This window comes from Somniosus microcephalus, chromosome 1 (genome assembly GCF_052327205.1).
Source record: "Somniosus microcephalus isolate GS21.2 chromosome 1, FLI_Smic_1.0, whole genome shotgun sequence".
In the NCBI taxonomy this organism is placed as follows: Eukaryota; Metazoa; Chordata; class Chondrichthyes; order Squaliformes; family Somniosidae; genus Somniosus; species Somniosus microcephalus.
The window spans coordinates 162,764,835-162,786,087 of NC_140987.1; the positions used below are offsets into that span (position 1 = coordinate 162,764,835).

Consider the following 21,253-nt stretch of genomic DNA (forward strand, 5'->3'; position numbering starts at 1 on the left):
TATTTATCTTTTCACCATTTAAAATTTTTTAGACCTTGTTCTATTATATTTTTATTAATTTTCACGCACACTGGCTGGGAATTTCCTCAGAGCTGCTGCTGCTCTGTCACCGTAACTTCACCAGATGTGTGATGGTAATTGCGTTACCACCGGATGTCCGATAAAGTTACAGCCGCAGCCGGTCTGAGGAATGTTCCAGCCATTATGTCACAATGCAAGCTGTATTCGAATGTGTGTTGAGAGGATAGCATTCAGCATTTGTTCCTTTTCTATCATTAAAGGCTGGGAAGAGCATCCTGGTGGCACTGTCAGTGGGCTAGAACAAGACATGACAGCGCAATGCTACAAGAATAGGCACAGCTACAAAGATCGCTACTGATGCAGTTAGTGAGCTTGAAAAATGGAACTTCCTGGCTGGATGTCAATAAATGTCTCTATTTGCTGAAATACAGCAATGTGATAAAATTGGCCAGCCCTGTCATGCTCCTGTTGCTCTTCAGTAGGAAAGGAGATGAAAAGTGCTGGCAATGCTGAAATATATATCAGTCACTTTTCTGATACATGTGTGGCCAGCACATTAGCTGACAGAGTAGCGCTAACCTGGAATAAGCCAGATCTAGAAAAGTTGAGGACAGTGATGACTGTGCTTGCTTTTGGCATTGCTGTGTCTATGTTGTAGGTGCCTTTGTAGCAGATGGTAAAGTACTGAAAGCAGTTTCTTGCTGGAGCTTGTAGAGTCATTGGCCATAGCTGTGATAATGGTTGGTGATATAATGGCAGGCATGATGCTGATCTACCTGGCCTGCCTTCTTTCATATTGTACCACTTCAACTATGAAATACTGTATCTGGAATTCATCCAAACTAACACCATTATTAACTTTACCTTCACTTGCTGCACAACAGCTTTTAACTAGATGCCTTTTGGCTCCCTGAACTCCCATGAAAAGTTGGTATTGGAAGAAATCCTCTTCATGTATCTTTATCATTTCTTCCCATGTTGCAAAAATCCTGTAAATGCTTCACTTACTGTGACTTGCAGGTGATTTAACAAGCAACAGTGAACTATTTTTTGGTGGGCATTTAAAAAGCTTACTATAAAGAGTAGATACAAATTCTACCATAAACATTTATTTTAAAATCTCAGCTTTTTATCTATCTATCTATCTAATTGAAAATTTTCTGTCTGGGCTTCCTATAAAAAAAAGTACTTCTTATTTTGACTGGAGGTGATTTTCACCTTCACTGCTTGGATGGTAAACTACCTAGAAACATAGAAACATAGAAGATAGGAGCAGGAGTAGGCCATTCGGCCCTTCGAGCCTGTTCCACCATTTAATGCGATCATGGCTGATCATCCAAATTCAGTACCCTGTCCCTGCTTTCTCCCCATATCCCTTGATCCCTTTAGCCTTAAGAAATATATCTAACTCCTTCTTGAATATATTTAATGAATTGGCCTCAATGGCCTTCTGTGGTAGAGAATTCCACAGGTTCACCACTCTCTGGGTGAAGAAATTCCTTCACATCTCTGTCCTAAAAGGCCTACCACTTATCTTTAGACTGTGACCCCTGGTTCTGGACTCCCCGACCATCGGGAACATCCTTTCCATGAGATCCCCTCTCATTCTTCTAAACTCTAGCGAATACAAGCCCAATCGACCCAATCTCTCTTCATACGTCATTCCTGCCATCCCAGGTATCAGTTTGGTGAATCTTCGCTGTACTCCCTCCATGGCAAGAACATCCTTCCTCAGATAAGGCGACAGAGCGGATCACCCACCTGTTATGGATCCTGCCCAATTTTCATTTTCATTGTGGAAATGTGAATCAGGTGGTCTCGATTACAGGTGGGCAAACTGCTACGCCAGCTTACTGCCAAATTGGTAAAGATGACAATTACTCCCACTCTTTACATCACACTTTTGTGTCAACTTTTATCCATTATAAATTTTTGGCCTGTAGATTCCTTCACATTTGCACCCCAATACACATGTAATCCGGGCGCAAACCAACAAGGTGAAAAACTTCCCAATTGCAGGTTCTGATGTGCATGAATGATGGTGAAATGAGTTGAAAATTTTGATTTTAAGACTCAAAGAAAAAATATATTCTGTTGTGGGTCCGGAGTCTCCTTGGGCCCCGATTAGTTTACGTTGATTTATCTTCATTATCGTCCATTTTAAATTCGGGAATATTCTACTTGGATGCAACTTGACATCAGCAAAATGGGCACAATTTTGTATGCAACTTCTGGGCTGCGCCTAAGGAGGAAAGTCCAGGCCCCCATGTCTATATTTACAATGAAAGCCACTTGTCACCCTGTAATTGCACAATCTAGCCACTGGGCGGCTTTTGCTCAAAAATTGTTCAAAATGCATCCTGAAAAATGTTCGGCTGAAAATTTTCACCTCTCATTTTTTTCTCAGTAACTGAAATATCCACATCCAAAATTAGTGTTTACACAACATAAAACAGCAAAAGTTACACATTTCTCAATACCATTGTTCAATGTACTCATTAAATTGTCTTTTGTGTCTTTTAACATTTTTATTTAAAAGCCTCAGCCTCTTCCAAAAACATGGCCTTGGGTTTACACTGTGCTCTGACACTGTGCGATGACGTTCAATTGTACATTCTAAGCATATGCAATATATCGAATTCCCCAGAATATATCAGTACCATTCTGTAAGCTGTACTGATGATTTGTTTTCCTTTAGCTTCTAAGTTTCTGGTTGGTTGTTTGAGGAAATTCTAGAGGAAAAGTATAAAAAGCTTTACTCAGGTAAAGTTTATATCAAATGTGTGTATGTCTGTGCATTTGTGTGCGCAAAGGAGCGAGAAAGAGAGAAAATGACACTGTACTGATTACATACTTGTGGTTTTTATCTTCTATTCTATAAACTTAAAAAAATTAATTAAGCTGAGAGAGATGACGAGAGAAAAAGACAGACGCCTCAAGAATTCACAGGGCCATTTATGTTGGGGTTGCACCATGGAGGTGGGACGTCTGCCCATTGATCACCTGCAATGCTGACCCCCATCATCAAATGCAGGGTCAGTTCCTTTAAATACCCAGTGGCATTTCTTGATCTCAGCTCCTGTGTAACATGGGAGTAATTTGTTGAGGGGATGAAAAATACAGTCTTAAAATAATAAAATGACTGAAATTGCAGCAGAAGGCTGGGAGCAGGTAGAGTAGTGAACCTTATGCAAGACTGAGTGTTGATTGTGTGTAACAGCTTAATTGGAACCTGCAAAAATACCTCACCTCACAAGTGGCCCAGGACCAGACAAGCCTCAGATTAGCAGAACCGGCACTCAGGCACCAGGGGTCATGATACAGACGCCTCTCTCTCAGGGTTTTCAGGATCTGAGAGAATCCATTAGACTATCTATCCCACTGATCAGTAGACAAACAGATCCAGGGCCCAGTACAATGCCAATAGCTGGAGTGGACCTGTATGAGAATATTCCTAAGGATTGCAGTACAGGCCAGGCATCGAGCCAATCCCCTCAGAGCACCTTGCAAGTGGCACACAGGAGACAATGGCAGGCTGTCCAGGCAGATGCTCAAAGAGGCAGCCAGCAGCGGCTCTCTCCCAGGACTAAGCTGCCATGAGAAGACGATCACCTCAGTCCCATGAGCCTACTACATCACAGAAGGAGCCATCCAACTCTCATAATATTATGTTGCACCCAGAAGAAATACTAGAATAGAAGAAGGGCATGTTTAGTCATGCAGAGGAAGCATGGTGTGAGGAAGGAGTAAGATGGCTTATGTTCACTTTCAAAGTGCTTGTAATAAGAGAGAAGGTCCACTTATTTCATCCTTAGTCATGCAGATTATAGTCATTCAGGAAAAGGTGCACTTATTTTGTGATGTTATTCATGGAGATTATAAAGACTGGCATGGTCACGTAGGGCCAAAGAGGTCTGATGTACTGTGAAGTTCTAGGATGGGTGCAGCATTGAAGGAATTGGAGTTTATATGAAGACAAGGGAGAAGGAGTAATAGCAATGGTTACAAAGGGAGACTGTTAAACTGGTAAGAACACTTCATTATCATATTGAGCTCTGATGCTCTTTGCAGTCATCACTGAGAAGTCCTCTAAGTGGCAGTCTTCCTGATGCTCTACTCCAAAGCACGTGCGGCCACTTCCCCAGGGATCTTCATGTCCAAGCCTTTTTGGACTACAAAGTTGTGCAGGGCACAGAAAGCTACCATTGTGCAGGATAAATGTACAGGAGCATATTGCAGAGCCCCTCCTGATCTATTGAGAAAGCGAAAGCTTCACTTTAAGACCCCTTATAGTTCCCTCAATTGTAACACTTGCAAAAGCGAGGCCCTTGTTGCAGTGGTCTTATGTTCTTATGTTATTATGGTCTTATAGTCCTCAGCTGCTCTTTTTGATAATCAAAGAAGGGTCATTATCCATGGCAGCAGGGTGTATTCTTTGTCAGCCACAAGCTATCTGGTTACCTCAGAGACTTCCTTGAAGACATCAGGGGCAGCAGTCTCGGCCAGGACAAAGTGTCATGACAACCTCCAGTGAATCTGACATTGGCATGTAGAATTCCTTGCACCTAGTCACACACAATCTATACATTCAGTAAGTGGAAGCGCTTTCTATTCAGAAAGTTTAGGGGGGTTATTGTAGGAGCTCACAACGATACATAAATGCCACAGATTGTACACTGCACTTTAGAGAACACAGCAAATGGATAAAACTGTATGGCTCTATCATGCCGCCCAGCATTCATGCCAAACTGAATGAACTAAAAATGGTGTCAGTGACTTAACGAATGAATGCCCAGATGACATCCTGGACGGTATTACACAGGTGCTCGTGAAAGCTTGAAATTAGCTAGCGATGTAAAAGTTGAATGCCATGGCTACGTTTACTACCACTGATGGAGCTATCTGGGAAGATGATGTTGGCTGCAGATCTTCATGGAGAAGCTGGAACAAGCTCTCTGACAGCCTTCCCAGGTAGGGCTCTTCACTGAGGTTTTCATAAGGTCTGCATAGCCTGTAAGTTCTTTGGGGGAAAGCGTAATATCTTGTTACATAGGATTACATGGGATATATGGCACAGAAACAGGCCATTCGGCCCAAACAGCCCATGCCGCGTTTATGCTCCACTCGAGCCTCCTCCTGTCTTTCCTCATCTAAATCTATCAGCATAACCCTCTATTCCCTTCTCCCTCATATGTTTGTCTAGCCTCCCCTTAAATGCATCGATACTTTTCGCTTCAACCACTCCCTGTGGTAGTGAGTTCCACATTCTCACCACTCTCTTGGTAAAGAAGTTTCTTCTGAATTCCCTATTGGATTTGTTGGTGACTATTTTATATTGATGGCTTCTAGTTATGCTCTTCCCCACAAGTGCAAACATTCTCTCTGTATCCACTCTATCAAAACCTTTCATAATTTTAAAGACATCTGTTAGGTCACCTTCAGCCTTCTTTTTTCAAGAAAAAAGAGACCCAGCCTGTTCATCCTTACCTGATATGTATACCCTCGCATTTCTGGTATCACCCTTGAAATCTTCTCTGCACCCTCTCCAGTGCCTCTATATCCTTTTTATAATAAGGCAACCAGAACTGTACGCAGTACTCTTAAGCGTGGTCTAACCAAGGTTCGATACAAGTTTAACATAACTTCTCTACTTTTCAGTTCTGTCCCTTTACAAATAAACCCTAGTGCTTGTTTTGCTTTTTCTATGGCCTTGCCTACCAAAATGTAATACCTCACATTTATCTGTGCTGAACTTCATTTGCCAATTATATGCCCATTCTGCAGGTTTATTAATGTCCTCCTGTAATTTGGTGCAGTCCTCCTCAGTATTGACTATCCCCCCCAATTTGGTATCATCCGCAAAATTAGAAATTGTGTTTTTGATTCCAAAGTCTAAATCGTTAATATAAATTGTGAACAGCAGTGGTCCCAGCATTGACCCTTGTGGAACACCACTACCCACGTTCTGCCACTGTGAATAGCTACCTTTCACCCCTATTCTGTTTTCTGTTTTGAAGCCAGCCAGCTATCCATTCTGCTACTTGTCCCCTGACTCCGCATTCTCTGACCTTGTTCATCAGTCTATTATGGGGTACCTTATCGAAGGCCTTTTGAAAATCTGCATAAATTACATCTACTGCATTACCATTGTCTACTCTCTCTGTTACCTCTTCAAAAAATTCAATGAGGTTATTGGACACACCCTCCTCACTCTCCTTTCCTCCATGTTGTAGCACTCCTATTCTATTTTCAGTTAAAGTGCCCATTGGGAATCCCGTAACTGTAACTCCGAACCTTCTTTGTGGGGATGAAAAAAATCTCACAGTAGTTTCACAGGTCCTCAGGCTGTCAGGGGCAAGATCAGTTACCTCCTGAAAAGCAAAAAAACCCAACAAAATCTCTCTTCTAAGTCCAGCACTCACTCCTCAAAGTTTTTTTCAGACTGTAAGCTCCAAAATAAACCACTTCTGCCAGTCTCCGCTGATGCTAGCAACAGGTACACCTCTTTTAACTTGTTAATTACACTTGGTGCATTAGGGGCACGTCACAAGTTTTGGAAACTCCATGCTGTATGTAATATATACTAATGAGCTCCCAGCAGCTTCAGGAAGCGCACACACGGAGGGCCCCAGACATGGAAATGCCAACACACCCATTGCGAGTTGGAAACCTAATGGAAACGGTCCCGTCTCAGGATGTACCCCAAAAATGTCAGTACGCTTGAATTACTTCTGGAACTCACTGCAAAACATATATAAATGTGGGGGCAAAGTATCTTTCTTCACGCTAATGTTAGTTGAAGTGCTTTTTGATGTCCCGTTGAAAAGATAAGGGACGACATAAACTTTATTTATTTATGTTAAAACTTTATTTTATTTTAAGTTACTGATAATTAAGATTATTTATTTATTTAGATTATTTGACTTGACCATCTCCTTCACCTTATCACCTCTTATCCTGGCTGCTGCTTTCTCTTAGGCATCTGATGGCATTCTTGCCCATCTCAGCCTTACGCTGCTTGCTCACCCGCTTCCAATGCTAGCCCACCTGCCCTCCAGACATTCTACCTACCTTCACACTCAGGCCTCATTCTGTCTGTCCATCTAATGGCGATGCTCACCACCACTGCCTCCCCCCCACCCCACGCTCCCCACCCCACTGGCAATGAATAGCCACCCATCCTCGTCTTGTCCTGGGTCCCCATCACATTCCCTTTTCTTCACTTATTTCCCAGTACTAAACTGCGTTCTAGCAATTTATTTTTAAAAGTATCTATAGCTCTAGGCCAACTGCACTAAACACAGAAAGCAACTTTGCGTTCACGCTGGTAGTGAGGATGAGATGCTGGGGGATTAGGAATGGATAGGAGCAGAGAGATAAAGGAGTGCCTCCCTTGCATCCACCCAAAATGAAGGCTAAAAGCACATTCCTGGCATAAAAACTGAGAAATTGTACTAGATATTTATTTGAATGTTTGTCATTCATTCTGGAATTAATGAAGCTTGATGACGATACAGCATGAAATGTGTGGTAGTATTATAGCTCACAAATTGCAGCTGGCCAGAAATTCTCTTCACACTGGTAATTGCTAAAATAATCTTGCAGTGCATTACAAACTGACTTACACATGTGTAGAATGATGCGTGTAGAATGATGTGTGTAGAATGATGTGTGTAGAATGGTGGGCTGGATTTTCCGTAAGTTGTCAGGAAGGAGGCGGGACTACAACTTTCGGGTTTTAGTCCCGCCTCCATCGACGTCCGGCCAATCAATGCGATTTTCCCTTGATTGACCTTGAGCCCGCCCAGCGGGCTCAGCAGGCCAATTAAGAGCCACCCGGCAACAGGTGACGTCACAGACTGAAATTTCATCTGTCAAGAGTTTTTGGCAGATGAAATATCAGTGTTTCACAGCTGTTTGAAGCTGTCAAACACTGACAGTCTGACTTCTAACCTGAGTCCTTCTACGCAGACTCAGTTAGAACTGTCACCGGCACTGAAAGCTGAAGGCTGTCACTTTTGACAGATCGCAGCCGTTCAGCTTTCAGTTCCGGCTGAGTGATGGACTCCCGCAGCCTAGAGGAAGAAAGGCTGTTAAGGTAAGTACAGGTAAGTAAAACTTCTTTACACACTTTAGACACACCAAACACACTTACCTTTGCACTCATGCACCCATCACTCACCTGAACACTGATATCTCGACCCCTCCAAGTCCTTCAACCCGACGGCCCACCTGCTCTAACCTGGCGTGGTTTGGAACCGTCGGGAATCCCACACGACATCCCTCAAAATAGGGATTAGGCTAAAAACTGTCTGTTAACTACCTATTAACAGGCAGTTAATTGGCACTAATCTCTTCCCTCCTCGGGTCGGCGGGTCCCAGTGCGGGGCGGGTACCCGCCTCCCTTGAAACTTACATGGAGGCGGGTTTTGGGCGGGTTGTTGTCGGGACCCCCGACTTCGGGATTTTTGCCCCCCGCACGCCTGAAAGCCCGCCTCACGGCACACTGAAAATCTGGCCCGATGTGTGTAGAATGATGTGTGTAGAATGATAAAAGATAATCTTATAAAATATGTAATAGCAGAGCACTTGGAAAACAGCGACAGGATCGGACAAAGTCAACATGGATTTACAAAAGGTAAATCGTGCTTGACTAATCTACTGGAATTTTTTGAGGATGTAATTGGTAAAATAGATAAGGGAGAACCAGTGGATGTGGTGTATTTGGACTTTCAGAAGGCTTTCGATTAGGTCCCGCATAAGAGATTAGCGTGTAAAGTTAAGGCACATGGGATTGGGGGCAAGGTATTGACTTGGATAGAGAACTGGTTGGCAGACAGAAAGCAAAGAGTTGGAATAAACGGATCTTTTTCCGAGTGGCAGGCAGTGACTAGTGGGGTACCGCAGGGATCGGTCCTTGGACCCCAGCTATTCACAATATATATTAATGATCTAGACAAGGGAACTAGATGTAATATCTCCAAATTTGCAGACAACACAAAGCTGGGTGGGCGTGTGTGCTGTGAGGAGGATGCCGAGAAACTCCAGGATGATTTGGACAGGTTGGGTGATTGGGCAAAAGCATGGCAGATGCAATATAATGTGGATAAATGTGAGGTTATCCACTTTTGTGTCAAAAACAGGAAGGCAGATTATTATCTGAATGGCAATAGATTGGGAGAAGTGGAAGTGCAACGAGACCTGGGCGTCCTTGTGGAGCAGTCGCTGAAGGTAAGCATGCAGGTGCAGCAGGCGGTTAAGAAGGCAAATAGTATGTTGGCCTTTGTAGCGAGAGGGTTTGAGTACAGGAACAAGGATGTCTTGCTGCAGTTGTACAGGGTCTTGGTGAGACCACATCTTGAGTATTGTGTGCAGTTTTGGTCGTCTTATCTGAGGAAGGATGTTCTTGCCATGGAAGGAGTTCAGCGAAGATTCACCAGGCCGATACCTGGGATGGCAGGAATGACGTATGAGGAGAGATTGGGTTGATTGGGCTTGTACTCGCTGGAGTTCAGAAGAATGAGAGGGGATCTCATTGAAACTTATAAAATTCTGACAGGACTGGACAGACTAGATGCAGGAAGGATGTTCCCGATGGTCGGGGAGTCCAGAACCAGGGGTCACAGTCTAAGGGTAAGGGGTAGGCCATTTAGGACAGAAATGAGGAGGAATTTCTTCACCCAGAGAGTGGTGAACCTGTGGAATTCTCTACCACAGAAGGCAGTAGAGGCCAATTCATTAAATATATTCAAGAAGGAGTTGGATATATTTCTTAAGGCTAAAGGGATCAAGGGATATGGAGAGAAGGCAGGGACCGGGTACTGAATTTGGATGCTCAGCCATGATCGCATTGACTGGCGGAGCAGGCTCGAGGGGCTGAATGGCCTACTCCTGCACCTATCTTCTATGTTTCTATGTTTTTCTATATGTGTAGAATGATGTGTGTAGAATGATGGCCCAGAAATTCGGGTCTCCACGGGTGAGTACGCACGGGGTACTCACCCGTAGGCCCAATGGAAGTGCCGGTTTCCTGTATGCACTGCACATGCGCATGAAACCGGCACTTCCGTTCCTCTGAAAGCAGGGGTTCAGAGGTCGTACGCGTGCGCGGGGGAGGCTGCGCGTGCGCATCAAACTTAGTTTTTTTTTTACAGGTTTTTCCGTGAGGGTAAGTCTGCAGAATTTAGAAATGTAATCTTATTGAATGGCGGAGCAGGCTCGAGGGGCCGATTGGCCTACTCCTGCTCCTATTTCTTATGTTCTTATGTAAAAAGCAGGCGTAAGGCCTGCTTTTTACAAGGTAAGTGGTGAATTAATTAAAATTAAAACATTTTTTCCACAGGTTTATTATTTTTAAATACTTTAAAGCAAGGTAAGTTTATTTTTAGCCCCGTTAGAATATAAAATTATTCCTTAAAAAAATTTAAATTATTGTTTAAAATAGTTATTTCATGTAATTTATAAGTTTATTTAAAAAATATGATTAAAAAAAAAAAATATTTGAAGGTTTAGTGCTATTTTGGGGCCGTAGTATTTATGAGTCTTGACAGCACTTCCTGTCGACTTATGAATGGAGCATTCCCTGCTCCGATTGGCTCCCCATTGCCCACGTGATCCCAGGGGACGCATCGAATGAACTGCGCCCCTGGGATACGCAAGCACTGCGTGCCGGCAGCTGGACCAGGCCCCAGATCGGAATTCCATGGGGCCCTACAGCTCAACGGCCGGCGCGCAAGGTAAGTGCAGGTCGGGGGCTTGCACCCGCGGGAAGCCCCCGACCCGAATTTCTGGGCCGATATGTGTAGAATGATGTGTGTAGAATGATGTGTGTAGAATGATGTGTGTAGAATGATATGTGTAAAATGATATCATTCTACACACATCATTCTACACACATCATTCTACACACATCATTCTACACATGTATGTAGAATGATGTGCGTTGAATGATATGTGTAGAATGATATGTGCAGAATGGTGTTGCTCTGAATAGTTGCCAATGGCATGCTTTATTTAGAGAAACCAGATTGGTTCTAGAATAGCCACTTGTTTCTTCTTACTCACCAATTGCTGGCATGTTAGAAAGTGCCACAAACTGGGGGTGGTGCACAAGCCTGATGTCGAAGGTTGCCTTCATAGCGGGTTCATCAAAGCAGGGGAAAGCTGATCGGGCATATGTTGGTTCCATCTGCGATGCAATGATAGTTCTGATTGGAGGAAAAACATAAAAATTGTTATTGCTCTTTTCATTTAAGGCTGAACGAGCAAAAGTGTGGAGGTAGAGAACCATTCAGGCTATGGAACATGTTCCTTCCAGCAAACCATTTACAGGCCCTGAAAATCAGTGGCTGCGATCTTAGAGGTTATGCCGGGATAGTGCGCGCCAGTGTCTCTAACATTGACCCTGTCACAGTATGTTGTATAACACGAGAGCACCACATTCTCTTGGGGCTATCATGTGCCCATGCCCAACCCGCTGCTACTGGAAGCTCCACTGCCAGGAGGCCATTAGATGGAGGCTACCCAGACCTTGAAACACCCCGATACCCAAACAAAGATAACCCAATAAAATATCTCAGTCACGGAAATCCACAAGTCTTTTCTGTGCAATCCTCATGTAAGTCCACCAGGATGCCAGCAGAAGATTTTGGAATATGCCAGGTCCAGGCCTCATAAACAAGTTTCCAGCGGGAGTGGTGGGGAGAGGGGGGTTGTTTGGCATAAAATGTCCATCTGCCCCAATCATGGCCCTTTATGTGGCTTGCAAGCACGTTTATCCCGAATCCTCCATAGTGCTGCAGACAGTCATTGCTGGTGTAGTATTTAGTGGCCTACCCCTGACCTCAGATACTCCAGTGCTGACCCTGCTAAAGTATGCGGGATCAAGGGGTGGGCACTTGGACAGCTACAGGCGACCACAGTTTAACACTGTAAATGTTTTACAACAGCCAGACTGTTGTGTTTTTAAGTTTTTATGCCATCTATTTTCCCAGGCTCTGTGTAATGGCCACTTCTATAAACAGACCTTGCATTCCCTATGATCCAAAATATAACTTCTGTGCCCCAGACCTAGGTAAACAATTGTGAGACCCGCGGATTGCAATAGAGAACCAGAATGTAACGTAACACGGTTCTCCGCTAATGGACTGAATGTACACTCTAACAGAACAGTTCCCAAACAGAGCTGTGCTCGGAAAATTGATGGCCTGCAGTGCCTGATTTTTTGTCCATTAATTTAGATGGTTGGAAAAATCAGGAGTTGTGAACCTATGATTTCAAGGCCAATGTTCTCCGATGAGTGTCACTCCTCGTTGGAAAGCCCATTTAGGAAATCGGTCATAAGGGCTTCCCTCCTTACTAATTGAAAGGGTCATAAGCAATCCCACAACCAATGAATCAGATCAAAGCTCTGCAGTCCTGCCACATCCAGTCATGAATGGTGGTGGACAATTAAACAACTAACGGGAGGAGGAGGCTCCATGAACATCCCCATCCTCAATGATGGTGGAACCCAGCACGCGAGTGCAAAAGACAAGGCTGAAGCATTGGCAACAAGAGCAGGCCAGAGGCTGGGTATTCTGCAGTGAGTGCCTCACCTCCTGACTCCCCAAAGCCTTTCCACCATCTACAAGGCACAAGTCAGGAGTGTGATGGATTATTCTCCTCTTGCCTGGAGTGCGGCTCCAACAACATTCAAGAAACTCAACACCATCCAAAACAAAGCAGCCCGCTTGATTGGCATGCCAATTGGCATGCCATCCATCACCTTAAACATGAGTCCACAGCACAGAAATACCACACGTTTGTTACAGTTTGACCATCGCACAGAAAACTACCAAAATGACTACTGTGGGAATTGGAAAAATTCAGATTTTTGTGCTTGATCCCAAAAGTGAGTGAAAAAAGTGTAAAGTCCCATCCTTGCATTTACATCCCTCACCTTGATGAACAGCAAAAAAACAGTAAAAATTGTACAAGAAACAAATCCAATGAACTGTGATTATCTTTGACGTATATTGCTTATTTTCTAACCTTCAAAAGTTTTGCGGTGATAAGAATTTCGATTTATAGAGAGCAAATATGTCTGATAGTAGAGTCCCTCCAGTTCTGTTGATTAGTCCATAGTACTTTGTCAGCAAAAACTCATTAAATTCCAAAACCAAAAACAATTAACTGTCAACCTCAATTTTAATTTCTAAAGGAAGCATCAAGTCCTGTTCAACCATCACCACTGTTTTTGCTGACCATAATTTGCTTTTGGTGTGATAATGCCTATATTTTAAAATTCTCATCCTTGTTTTCAAATCCCTCCATGGCCTCGTCCCTCCCTATCTCTGTAACCTCTTCCAGCCCTATAACCCTCTGAGATCTCTACACTCCTCTAATACTGGCCTCCTGCACATCCCCAATTTTCTTTGCTCTACCTTTGGTGGCCGTGCCTTCAGCTGCTGAAGCCCAAAGTCCTGGAATTCCCTCCCTAAACCTCTCCACCTCTCTACCTATCTCTTCTCCTTTTAAGACACTCCTTAAAACCTACCTCTTTGTCCAAGCCTTTGGTCACCTGTCCTAATATAGAAACATAGAAACATAGAAGATAGGAGCAGGAGTAGGCCATTCGGCCCGTCGAGCCTGCTCCGCCATTCAATGAGATCATGGCTGATCATCCAAATTCAGTACCCTGTCCCTGCCTTCTCCCCATATCCCTTGATCCCTTTAGCCTTAAGAAATATATCCAACTCCTTTTTGAATATATTTAATGAACTGGCCTCCACCGCCCTCTGTGGCAGAGAATTCCACAGGTTCACCACTCTCTGGGTGAAGAAAATCCTCCTCATTTCAGTCCTAAATGGCTTACCCCTTATCCTTAGACTATGACCCCTGGTTCTGGATTCCCCGGCCATCATAAACATCCTTCCTGCATCTAGTCTGTCCAGGCCTGACAGAATTTTATAGGTTTTGATGAGATCCCCTCTCAATCTTCTAAACTCCAGTGAGTATAAGCCCAATCGACACAATCTCTCCTCATATGTCATTCCTGCCATCCGAGGTATCAGCCTGGTGAATCTTCGCTGCACTCCCTCCATGGCAAGAACATCCTTCCTCAGGTAAGGCGACCAAAACTGCACACAATACTCAAGGTGCGGTCTCAGCAAGGCCCTGTACAACTGTAGCAAGACATCCTTGTTCCTGTACTCGAACCCTCTTGCTACGAAGGCCAACATACCATTTGCCTTCTTAACCGTCTGCTGCACCTGCATGCTTACCTTCAGCGACTGGTGCACAAGAACACCCAGGTCTCTTTGCACTTCCCCTTCTCCCAATCTATTGCCATTCAAATAATAATCTGCCTTCCTGTTTTTGCCACCAAAGTGGATAACCTCACATTTATCCACATTATAGTGCATTTGCCATGTTTCTGCCCAATCACCCAATCTGTCCAAATCGTACTGGAGTTTCTTGACATCCTCCTCACAGCTTACCCTCCCACCCAGCTTTGTGTCGTCTGCAAATTTGGAGATATTACATCCAATTCTCTCGTCCAGATCATTAATATATATTGTGAACAGCTGGGGTCCTAGGACCGATCCTTGCGGTACCCCACTAGTCACTGCCTGCCACTCGGAAAATGACCCGTTTATTCCAACTCTCTGTCTTCTGTCCGCCAACCAGTTCTCTATCCAAGTCAATACCTTGCCCCCAATCCCATGTGCCTTAATTTTGCACGCTAATCTCTTATGTGGGACCTTATCGAAAGCCTTCTGAAAGTTCAAATACACCACATCCACTGGTTCTCCCTTATCTATTTTACCAGTTACATCCTCAAAAAATTCCAGTAGGTTAGTCAAGCATGATTTACCTTTTGTAAATCCATGTTGACTTTGTCCGATCCTGTCACTGCTTACCAAGTGCTCTGCTATTACATCTTTTATAATAGATTCTAGCATTTTCCCCACTACCGATGTCAGGCTTACCGGTCTATAATTCCCCACTTTTTCTCTACCACCTTTTTTGAATAGTGGGGTAACATTAGCTACCCTCCAATCCATGGGTACTGTTCCAGAGTCTATCGAGTTCTGGAAGATGACCTGCAATGCATCTACTATTTCTAGGGCCTCTTCCTTAAGTACCCTGGGATGTAGATTATCAGGCCCTGGGGATTTATCGACCTTAAGTCCCATCAATTTTCCTAACACCATTTCCCTACAAATACTGATTTCTTTCAGTTCCACCCTTTCATCAGGCCTTATGTTCCCCGGCATCTCTGGGAGGTTATTTGTGTCCTCCTTTGTGAAGACAGAACCAAAGTATGAATTTAGTTGGTCTGCCATTTCTTTGTTTCCCATTATAAATTCCCCTGATTCTGACTGCAAGGGACCTACGCTTGACTTCACCAATCTTTTTCTCTTCACATATCTATAAAAGCTTTTACAGTCAGTTTTTATGTTCCCTGATAGCTTACTCTCATATTCTATTTTCCCTTTCTTAATTAATCCCTTTGTCCTCCTTTGTTGAATCCTAAACTGCTCCCAATCCTCAGGATTATTGCTTTTTCTGGCCAATTTATATGTCGTCTCCTTGGACCTTATGCTATCCCTAATTTCCCTTGTTAGCCACGGTTGAGTCACCTTTTTTGTTTTATTTTTATGCCAAACTGGGATGAACAAATTCTGTAGCTCATCCATTCGGTCTTGGAATGTTTGCCATTGCCTATCCACCGTCAACCCTTTGAGTGCCATTCCCCAATCAATCCTACCCAACTCGCTCCTCAGACCATCGTAGTTTCCTTTATATAAATTGAGGACCCTAGTCTCTGAGTCAACTACTTCATTCTCCATCTTAATGAAGAATTCGATCATATTATGATCGCTCCGACCCAAGGGGCCTCGTACAACAAGATTGCTAATTAATCCTTTCTCGTTACATAATACCCAGTCTAAGATGGCCTGATCTCTGGTTGGTTCCTCGACATATTGGTCCAGGAAACCATCCCGTAAACACTCCAGGAATTCCTCCTCCACAGTATTGTTACTAATTTGGTTGGCCCAATCTATATGTAGATTAAAGTCACCCATGATGACGGCTGTGCCCTTATTGCACGCTTCTTTAATTTCCCTTTTCATGCCATCCCCAACCTCCGCCTTACTGTTGGGAGGTCTATATACCACTCCCACTAATGTTTTTTTCCCCTTAGTATTTCTCAATTCTACCCATACAGATTCCACATCATCAGAGCTAATATCCTTCATTACAATTGTATTAATCCCTTCTTTAACCAGTAATGCTACCCCACCTCCCTTTCCTTTTTGCCTATCTTTCCTGAATATCGAATACCCCTGGATGTTGAGTTCCCAGTCTTGGCCATCCTTGAGCCACGTTTCCGTAATCCCAACCAAATCATATTCGTTTACCTCTATTTGCGCAGCCAATTCGTCCACCTTATTACAAATGCTCCTCGCATTAAGACACAAAGCCTTCAGGCTTGTTTTTTTAACGCTCCATTACCTATTAGAATTATTATTTACTGTGACCACATTTGATTTAAACCGTTGATTTCTCTGACTGCCACTTTTGTTTTTCTCCTTCCTATCTTTTGCTTTTATCCCTGCTTCCCTTTCCTCTTTCTCCCTGCTCAGGTTCCCAACCCCCTGCCATTTTAGTTTAAACCCCCCCGAACAGTGTTAGCAAATCTCCCCGCAAGGATATTTGTCCCGCTCTGGTTCAGGTGCAACCCGTCCGACTTGTACAAGTCCCACCTTCCCCAGAAGCAGGGCCAGTGATCCAGGAAACTAAAGCCCTCCCTCCTGCACCAACTCATTAGCCATGCATTCATCTGCTCTACCCTCCTATTCCTATACTCACTAGCACGTGGCACCGGGAGTAATCCAGAGATTACAACCTTTGAGGTCCTGCTTTTTAATCTGCTACCTAGCTCCCTAAATTCTTGCTGCAGGACCTCATCCCTCTTCCTACCCATGTCATTGGTCCCAATGTGAACCACGACCTCTGACTGTTCACCCTCCCCCTTCAGAATGCCCTGCAGCCGTTCAGTGACATCCTTGACCCTGGCACCAGGGAGGCAACAAACCATCCTGGAGTCACGTCTACGGCCACAGAAACGCCTATCTGTTCCCCTTACGATAGAATCCCATATCCATCACCTGTCCTGCCACCTCAGTGCCCAGACTTGCATGCCTCCCACCTGCTTTCTCCTCATTTTGGGTCTATTTGTCCCCCATCTTCCCTTTTAGCCCCTAAATCTGAACCTGTTTCCAATCATCTCCAGTGGCTCTTGTCCATCCTTAGAACCTTCATTTCTCTTCTATTGTGCTGGCCCCTACATTGAGTGAGTCTGTGCAGCTGCTTAAAATTCTCACTCCCACACCCACACCCAAGTAGCCATGTGAGCAAGGCTGTGGAAAATCCACTCGTTTCTGTTAATGTGTTTCAAATATTTTTGTTAAACCATTGACATCATTAGGTATTTGGTTTGGAGGAGTAATTGACTTTGGCAGTGTGATGGAGTTGAGTTAACAGCAGTGGAAAAAATTGTTGATTCAGCATGCTTCAGTAATCTTACTGGCCTGGAAATGCCACAGGGGTTTCCTCAATCTCCTGTCGTAAGCTTAGCAAAAAAATCGGGAGAACCCCTGCAGAATTTCAAGGCCACTGTCTCTGTGTTAGTACAGATCTTGCTCGCTGCTTGGCTCAGTGACTCATCTCAGGTAGTTCCAACAATTTTGTTGTCAGCACTAACCATTTAAACAAACAGATTCCAAATCCTATCCAAAATAAGCAGAAGAAAGTAGGTTGGAATAAATCATAGCTCTTTTTAATTATTTGACTCCTCTAATAAAATGCAGGCCTTTCGTTACAGCAGCAGCTGTATGATGCATGCTGACTTCCTCTTTTGAAGTTATTTGTCCATGTGATTACTTTTTTTATATGATCACTCTTTAAAACTGTATTCTTATTCCTATTACCTATTGAACCTTGCTCCTTCACACACACACACACACAATTACCACAGGACTCCCTTGCCATGACACAACTACACAGTCTACACACTTTTTGATGAATCCAAATTAATTTATAAATCAACATTTCATTAATGTCCTCCAGTAGTAGATTTCTTTGACATCTTACACAGCCTATTACAAGCTTCGCTCTGTAATAGGCACATGATTTTTTAAAGTATTAGCGAGATGATTCAGAGTAAATTAAATAACTCTGAGCATAACCTTTAGAACTGCCAATGTCTGCGAATATTAGAAATCATATAACATTATCATTTTGATGAAAGTTGCAGATAAAGTGCCTCAAAAACTAATTCATCCTTGAAGATCACAACACAAACACATCCCTATTTGGCAGCTCCTACAACAGTACAAGATGTTGACTGACAGACATTGGCTTCACCATCTGGAGAGAATCACAGCCAGACTGCATCATGTGGTTAAAGTGATAGCTGCAAACAGCATTACTCAGTAAGCAGGACTTCCAGTGGGTTGGCGTGAAAGGACACATTCCAATATATCAGACCACAAAACTTGCACACAGAAAATGTTGAAATTATTAGTGCTAGAAAAGATTAGTTCATCCATCACCCCTGTGCTCACTGACCCACACTGTTCACCCATCACCCCTGGACTCACTGACCCACACTGTTCACCCATCACCCCTGTGCTTGCTGACCCACACTGTTCACCCATCACCCCTGTGCTCACTGACCCACACTGTTCACCATCACCCCTGTGCTTGCTGACCCACACTGTTCACCCATCACCCCTGGACTCACTGGCCGACACTGCTCACCATCACCCCTGGACTCACTGACCCACACTGCTCACCATCACCCCTGGACTCACTGACCCACACTGTTCACCCATCACCCCTGTGCTTGCTGACCCACACTGTCCACCCATCACCCCTGTGCTTGCTGACCCACACTGTTCACCCATCACCCCTGGACTCACTGACCCACACTGTTCACCCATCACCCCTGGACTACCTGACCCACACTGCTCACCATCCCTGGACTCACTGACCCGCACTGTTCACCATCACCCCTGTGCTTGCTGACCCACACTGTTCACCCATCACCCCTGGACTCACTGACCCACACTGCTCATCATCACCCCTGGACTCACTGACCCGCACTGTTCACCATCACCCCTGTGCTTGCTGACCCGCACTGTTCACCCATCACCACTGGACTCACTGACCCGCACTGTTCACCCATCACCCCTGTGCTTGCTGACCCGCACTGTTCACCCATCACCACTGGACTCACTGACCCACACTGTTCACCCATCACCCCTGTGCTTGCTGACCCACACTGTTCACCCATCACCCCTGTGCTCACTGACCCACACTGTTCACCCATCACCCCTGGACTCACTGGCCCACACTGTTCACCCATCACCCCTGGACTCACTGGCCCACACTGCTCACCATCAACCCTGGACTCACTGACCCACACTGCTCACCATCACCCCTGGACTCACTGACCCACACTGTTCACCCATCACCCCTGTGCTTGCTGACCCACACTGTTCACCCATCACCCCTGTGCTTGCTGACCCACACTGTTCACCCATCACCCCTGGACTCACTGACCCACACTGTTCACCCATCACCCCTGGACTAACTGACCCACACTGCTCACCATCACCCCTGGACTCACTGACCCGCACTGTTCACCATCACCCCTGTGCTTGCTGACCCACACTGTTCACCCATCACCCCTGGACTCACTGACCCACACTGCTCACCATCATCCCTGGACTCACTGACCCGCACTGTTCACCATCACCCCTGTGCTTGCTGACCCGCACTGTTCACCCATCACCACTGGACTCACTGACCCGCACTGTTCACCATCACCCCTGTGCTTGCTGACCCGCTCTGTTCACCCATCACCCCTGTGCTTGCTGACCCAGACTGTTCACCCATCACCCCTGGACTCACTGACCTGCACTGTTCACCAACACCCCTGGACTCACTGACCCGCACTGTTCACCATCACCCCTGTGCTTGCTGACCCGCACTGTTCACCCATCACCCCTGTGCTTGCTGACCCACACTGTTCACCCATCACCCCTGGACTCACTGACCCGCACTGTTCACCATCACCCCTGTGCTTGCTGACCCACACTGTTCACCCATCACCCCTGTGCTTGCTGACCCACAGTGTTCACCCATCACCCCTGGACTCACTGACCCACACTGCTCACCATCACCCCTGTGCTTGCTGACCCACACTGTTCACCCATCACCCCTGTGCTTGCTGACACACACTGTTCACCCATCACCCCTGAACTCACTGACCCACACTGTTCACCCATCACCCCTGTGCTCACGGACTCACACTGTTCACCCATCACCCCTGTGCTCACTGACCCACACTGTTCACCCATCACCCCTGTGCTCACTGACCCACACTGTTCACCCATTATGTAGTGTCCGAGTATAAATAATACACGGACTGCAGAACAATAATAACAGATATTTACTGAACAGAGGGTAACTTAAGACTGACGCACAGAAGCATGCTATGGCTTTATATACAGGGGTGGTCACTGCCGGTACTGCAGTATAGAATCAGTTCTTCACTTAAAGGTACATACACAACAATTCCTCCCCTTTTAGATAAACAGTACATAACATTCATTTAACAACTAAATAATAACTAATTACAATTACAATTTTCTCTGTACTATATACATCAACTGAAATAATCATTTATAAGTTCAGTCTTTGAGGAGGCTTCCTGATCCTGACTGGATAGCGCCTTTCTCGAGTATCCTGTTCTTGCGGCGGAGTTGATTCTGGTTCATTGTCATTGGTTGGTTTGTCAGCTTCCAATACCACTGCTTCTGAGGTAGACGCAATCTGTACTTCGGGTTGATTACCAGGTGCACCTGCTCGTGGTATGGGTTTGGCTTGTTCCTGTGACTCTAGAATCTGGTCAGCATGGCGTCTCACGATGCTCTCTCCAACGTCCACATTATACATTAGTGGTCCCTGCTGTGTGCATATCGTTCCTGGCTGCCATTTTTCTGTTCGGTAGTCGCGGGCCAAGACTGGTTGCCCTATCTTGAAGCTCCTGGTTGGCTTCTCATTTATGTGCTGGAATTGCTTATCCTCAACATCTCGTCTTATGTTTGGTTTGAGCAAATCCAGGCGACATCTTAGCCTTCGGTTGAAGAACATTATGGCTGGAGCTTGGTTG

General features: G+C 44.9%; 1 protein-coding gene across 1 annotated transcript in view; it reads right to left on the reverse strand.

Annotated features, from left to right (window-relative positions):
- Positions 1–21,253, reverse strand: part of LOC147124429 (aminopeptidase Q-like) — a 338,328-nt gene that overhangs the window by 249,069 nt on the left and 68,006 nt on the right. The window contains exon 2 of the mRNA XM_085987070.1: positions 11,086–11,228. Within this exon, the coding sequence (XP_085843196.1) occupies positions 11,086–11,228 (143 nt within the window). The remainder of the gene's footprint in view (positions 1–11,085; positions 11,229–21,253) is intronic.